This window comes from Balaenoptera acutorostrata, chromosome 10 (genome assembly GCF_949987535.1).
Source record: "Balaenoptera acutorostrata chromosome 10, mBalAcu1.1, whole genome shotgun sequence".
Lineage (NCBI taxonomy): Eukaryota > Metazoa > Chordata > Mammalia > Artiodactyla > Balaenopteridae > Balaenoptera > Balaenoptera acutorostrata.
In genome coordinates, this window is record NC_080073.1 from 89,365,293 (window position 1) to 89,371,502 (window position 6,210).

Consider the following 6,210-nt stretch of genomic DNA (forward strand, 5'->3'; position numbering starts at 1 on the left):
CAGTCAGTTACGTATCAGATCTGGTGACAGTGTACTGAGGGGACCAGGTTGGGGGATGTGTATGGGAAGTGACACTGCAAAGGAACACCGACAGAACCTTAACTACAAAACAAGTCATCAAACCCCAAGTAGAAAGGGAACCTCCTAGTTCATCTCAGAAATGGGGGTAGCAACATTAGAGCTAGGAGCAGGATGGAGGCGTGCCCATTTCTTTTATGCCTGGGTGATGTATGACTGTAGGGTGGCCTTGAACTGTGGGAAGAGGGAGAGGGGTGGCCACGGGTCTTCTCAGAACATCCCGTGTGGCTCTAAAGATCTAAATGGGGACAGATGCTCCTCAACCTTCCAATCCAAGAAGCTAGTCACAGCTAAACTTATGATTGTACAAACAACTTGGAAGCGCCCAAATTATGTGATGGAAAACTACAACTCCCATAATTCCCTGGGTCGGCAAAAGGGAGGCCCCCCCCCCCCCAAAGCTGTCCCACTTTCTCAGCAACTAGGCCTCCGATACAATAGGCCTGGGAGGAGTAGACAAGAGCTCAGGGAGACGCCACCCCCGCCCCACCACAGTTTGAGGGTTGCCCCTGCCAGGCCCCTGGAAGTACCCCCTGCTCCTCCTCCACCCCTTCCGAAACTCCCACCCCTGATTCCAAAGCGGAGCTCCATAATGCCCGAGGGGAGGGACAGAGGGATGTCGCGAGGGGGAAACGGCCGGTCCAGGCCCCAACAGAAGCGCTGGCAAACAGTTGCAGGCAGGGAGGGGGCACGGTGGTCTCATCTCATCCCAGGGAGCAGAGGCCCCGACTCAGATCCCAGGGGTGTAAGGGCACAGAGGTGGGGGCCTGGTGGCCTGCCCCATGCAGCTCAGTCCCCAAGGGCCGGGAGTGGAAAGGGAGAGTGGGTGGAGAGCGGGGGGGGGGGGGGGGGGGGGCGGGGGGGCGGGGTGCCAGTTTACAGGCCGTGGCCAGTTCCCCCAGTAACAGCCAGGCCGCATCAGGAACGGGGCGGGGGCTCTTCTGGAAACTTTGGTGACTACCGGCTCTCGCGGCCTCCGACGCCCGGGGCCTCGGCCTCTCTCTCGGCAGGCTCTTCCTCCCGCTCCTGCCCCCCCGGGGGCGGCCCCCAGGCTGGGCCCGGCCCGATCGCGGCGCGGTCGTTCTCCAGCTCCACGAGGAGCGGCTTCGCATCCTCCGCCGCGGTGGCCGCCTCCTCCATCTCCTCCCCTTCTTCCGAATCAGCCTCCTTGGGACGCTCGGGGATGTCCTTCGGCGGGTCCCTGGCGCTCCTCTTCAGCGGCCCCTTTTCGTTCTCCTTCTTGGCCGGCGGGTCGACGCCCGGCTCCCCCGGCTCGGCGCCGCCGCCGCCGTCGGTGTGGCTCTCCGGGTCCCCACCGCCCTCGGTGGCCTCCGGCTCGGGCCCCTCGGCGCAGCTCTTCCCCTGGGCGAACTGGTAATCGGAAGCCTGGACGGTGGGGTTGTTCTCGATCTCCCACAGCCCCTCGCTGAAGCCCCTCCTCTTGTTGGGTTTGCCGAACTTCTCCTTGGACTCCTCGTACGGGAAGAGGCGCTTGGGTCCCAGGAAGGCCGTCTCGTGGGTCCCGAAGAAAAACACTCGGTAGCGGTTGACCTCGGCCGCTTGCTCGATCCTGGCCGGCCAGTGGGCGTAGCCCTTTATTTTGGCGAACACCAAGTCCCCGCTCCTGTACTTGCGCCGGCAGAACAGCGCCATGGCTGCGGACCTGGCCTCGGCAGCGGCCAGAAAGGGCGACCCACGACGACGCGCGGGGTTCGCGGCCGCTGGGCTAGGGCTGCGCAAGCCCCGCCCCTAGGGAGCACCCGGGCGCCCTGAGAAGGTTCTAGTGCGAAGCGTGCATTATCTCGGAGACCCAAAGCTCGTTGGGCCCCACCGTCGACGCCGGGGTTTCTAGAACGACAGAGCCAAGAGCTTGGGTATCCCGGGTGGCGGTTGTGCTGACGGGGATCCTCTGCGGATCAATCGCTAGGGCACCCGGCTGTGAAGGTGGCATCGTTTACCGTGTCAGCCAGAGTGGCCTAGCAAGGGAGAGATGGGGCAGGGTGGCAAGAAAACGCAGTGACGCGATTAGCACACATTTCGATGAAACTAGTAACAGGCTAGCGCAGATCTCCAGTTTCTGTTGGGACTCCGATCTGCTCGTTACAGAAAACTCCACTCTTGCCTCAGGAGATGCCTGGGTCAGTGGTTTCACCCCTTTTCTGATTTCCTTGAGAGCTAACACTGGTGCCTGCAAGGGGATTCAAGAATAGAGTGGAGGCAAAGGAATAGAGTCAGCAACGCTGACATCTCTTGGAAACAGGTGTCCTAAACTTTGGCGGGGGGGGGGGGGGGGTGGATCACAAAATGTATAGAGCAGCCTCATGACCATGTCAAACCAGCCATGTCAAAATTTCCTCCTTTACATGGGATGCTGGACATGGTCCTTACCCTTTCATTGATTCTTGCATGTTTTAAGAGATAAGACTTATCTCTTGGTGGTTATAACACGGAAAGGATGTCAAATGCTCTCAGTATCCTCATAGAGAGGGGAAAATTGGGCTTAAGAATTAGGTAGAGGTCTGCTGATATCAAATATCTTGTTATTATCTAGAACTTCCTGGGGGCTACAGACTGAAAAATAATCATTTCAGCTGAGAGAGTATTTTAAGGATAGACTTGTTCTCCTTAAGTGATAATTATGGGAGTTTCCCTGTAACTGCAGCCATTACACATTTGTCTGCATCTGTTTTGAGTCCTGCTAGCTAGCTGTGAGCACTCTGAAACCTAGCCAGCTTTGTCGTACTAGTACTCTTGGTTGTTATGACAAAGACCTTTCAATATCAATCGTGTATTTAATTGCATAGATGTTTTTTCCTAGTGTAACCAACAGTGACCAGCGGAGAATTAGAACCACTAACCCATTTCAATATAACTCAAATTTGTTTCTGGTTTGCTGGGTTGGATCAGCCATTTTACCTCTGGGTGGTGGAGACCTGTTCTGGGCAGAAGAAGTTCTCTTCTCCCAACAAGGCGAAACAAGTACGATAGACTTTGATAACTCTAAACAACTTCTTTTAGCTCTTCTGTCAAGCCATTTTCTTAGAGCGCTTATCTGCCCCACAAATATCTACAACTTTACCAATTAAGTAACATCGACACATGCCCAGAAAGGGTACTTAGTTGTGCCATTGTAGTCGGAAGGCCTCGACTACAGCTGCCCTCGGTGAGAGTGATCTTCGGCAAAAGGATCACATGGGTATAAGCCAAACTTCAAAGATTGTTGGGTAGTTGAATCACTGCAGGTGAACAGGTAGGGATATGAGGCAGAAACAAAAAGTCAGGAAGTAGAGGCAAGAGGATCTAGTAAAGAACGATCCAGATCTGCAAAGGGTAATAGATATTCTATTAGGCAAAGGAGTGTCATTTTTGTACCTCTACCCATTACCCACTAATACTCTGTGTGTGGTGCTAAGGGCTGGCACAAAAGATGCTGATTTTTGAGGACTTTAAAATATAATTTAAGAGCGAAAGCATCAGGGACTTCATTACAGAGAAATGCAAGCTAGTCTTCAAGTGCTAAATCATGTGTTCTTACATAAATATTGAAGGAATTCTAGGGGAAACCAATGGGAGTGTGGTTATTAGGGCAAGGCTTTTGGGAGGAGTAGCAGGAGAGGTAATAGAAAGAATTCTAGTATCCTTCATTTGTTTACCAGCCTTGTAAAGCTGGGAACAGATAATATTTCTGAGCCTCTGTTACATGATCTTAAGATGTTTAAAGTAATATTTAGAATTTCCCTCAGGATTGTTACATATATTAATGAGATTATGAGTATGAAAGTCCAGACAATGGGTATAAAGTTCTATGATGTACTAACAAGTATGACGTAGAATTTCATTATGGATGGGATCAGGCTATTATTATTATCAGGCTAAATGAAGGGAAAATATGTCAAAAGGAGTAGAGTCATGAATAAGGACACTGAAGAATGAAGAAAAGTTATCCGCCAGCCAAATTCTATACTACACATGGAATTCCATATTACATATGGAATTACATATCCAGCACAACTTCTGTATGAAACAACATAAAAGTTCTTGTTCTTTGGAAATATTATTTTTAAAACAGCATTCTTCGACTAGATTTATCACCTAATGGTAGCTAATTCCAAAAAGGGGAGAGGGACTTCCCTGGTGGTGCAGTGGTTAAGGCTCCACACTCCCAATGCAGGGGGCCCGGGTTCGATCCCTGGTCAGGGAACTAGATCCCACATGCCACAACTAAGGAGCCCCCATGCCACAACTAAGAAGCCCGCATGCCACAACTAAGACCCAGCACAGCCAAAATAAAATAAATAAATAAATAAATATTAAAAAAAAAAACAACTAAGAGGGGAGAATAAGAGGAAAAGCAAAAAGCAAAAAGTTTAATGCATTTAGAGTTGGATACCACTTTCACAGATATTCCCTTCCTCTTACACTTGCATGCTCCATGATGCAATTAAATAGTAGGATCTTTGCTTCTTTTACCCTTGAAACCAACTTGTTCTTAAAGTTATTGTCTCTCTTTTGCTCAAAGTGAGAAGAGTAGGTAAGTAGTGTTCATGGTAACTTGGTTAGGTTTAGATTTGGCTAGTATATAAACAAAGTACTCAGGAGCAACTATTATTATTAATTTTCAGAAACTAGATCTCCTTGAGCTCAAATATTTCAAATAAAACCAAAAGTACCAAGACCATCTGTTTGTAAAAAGAACCTAATTTCAGCAGCAGCAGCAAACCTATCAAAACACCTTAGATTCCAGAACAGGTAACACATCACAGTTTTCTTTTCTGGAAAACTAATGATAGGATTTAAAAGCTGCTTGGCAACAATTATGAAACATGGGCAATAAAACAATGTAATTGTACAAGAGAGAGAATAGATATCCAATTGATGTTTTCTTGTTTAATTAGTTTTAAATTCAATTACTTTGGTATAAACTATGATTTAAAATAAATGTAATTGTTTTCTATGTGCTTTTGTTTCATTAAAAAATAGTAGCCGCCTCTGTGTTTATACAACAGAAGTGTTTATATACATGGTTGGTATTTGGGTTCAAGGCTTTTCTTTCTAAAATGTTCTAGCAGACATAATTACACAGAAAGTAAATCCCCTATCCCACCATGGGCAGAAAATCTCCCCACCCTCCTTTCTTTAAAAGTCACAGGAGGTGAGCTACCTCTATATTTTGTCACCTCTACATTTTATCAGCGTACACTTAGCCTAACCTTTAAAGCCTCAGGGATTTCTGAAATCCAAGGGATCTGCTGGGGGTAGGGATAAACTTGGTATCAGTGGGGATGTCCGGCAGCTAAAGGATAATTGAAGGGATGTTTCCAAGGAGCTGTATCATTATCAATTTGAATAGTGTGTCAAATCTGTATCTAACTTGATGATGGGATTGGGGGTGGGGGAGAGATGAGAGTGCAGATTTTCCAAGTGCTGTATGTGTGCTGGTGATTTGGGCCCCCTTGGCTAATCACAAATGTTATGGGGTAGGGTGTAGGAGGGGGCAAATGGAGAGATTTCAGAATTGTTTGCAAAATTGCTGTTTTAGCAGCCATGGAAAGAAAATTGCCACTCTAAAATGAATAAATGTGGCTGCTTAAGAATAATATTTCATTATACTGATTTGGGAGCACTTAAAACTCTTAAAAACTACCCTTTGGAAAAAAACAAATAAAATGTGTTAAATAATATGAATATTTTTGTAATTTGAATCTTGCATGATACTTAGTCAAACTCTGCCACTTGAAAATATATGAGGTTTTTTTAAATCTACATAATTAGAAAAGTTTAAATGAGTTATCAATGCTGGCGAGTATTCAATAACTGGGGATTGGACACATATAACATGGTCTATTTACATAATAATTATATAATTAAATGGCCATCTTCTGTGTGTTTAGAGTTTTTAAAGTATAATTTAGTAACTTGGAAATTCTTACAATATGAAGTTGAGTGAAAGGCAGGACAAAATATATAACATAGGTAATTTACTAGCCTATGTGAAACCCAGTTCCTTAAATCTAAAATGTGGATCATCTTAGTACCCATTTGAGAGAAAGGCTGCTTAAAATAAACAGAACAATGTGTCAAGTATGTTGCCTGGTACCTATTAAGTGTTCAATTACTATTAGCCATTACTAT

At 46.6% G+C, this 6,210-nt stretch overlaps 1 protein-coding gene across 1 annotated transcript; it reads right to left on the bottom strand.

Annotated features, from left to right (window-relative positions):
- Nucleotides 1-1,035: 1,035 nt before the first annotated feature.
- HDGFL1 (HDGF like 1) lies at nucleotides 1,036-1,731 on the bottom strand. Its single transcript, XM_057555265.1, has one exon. The coding sequence runs from the start codon at nucleotides 1,729-1,731 to the stop codon at nucleotides 1,036-1,038; it is 696 nt and encodes a 231-aa protein (XP_057411248.1).
- Between the last annotated feature and the right edge of the window lie 4,479 nt (nucleotides 1,732-6,210).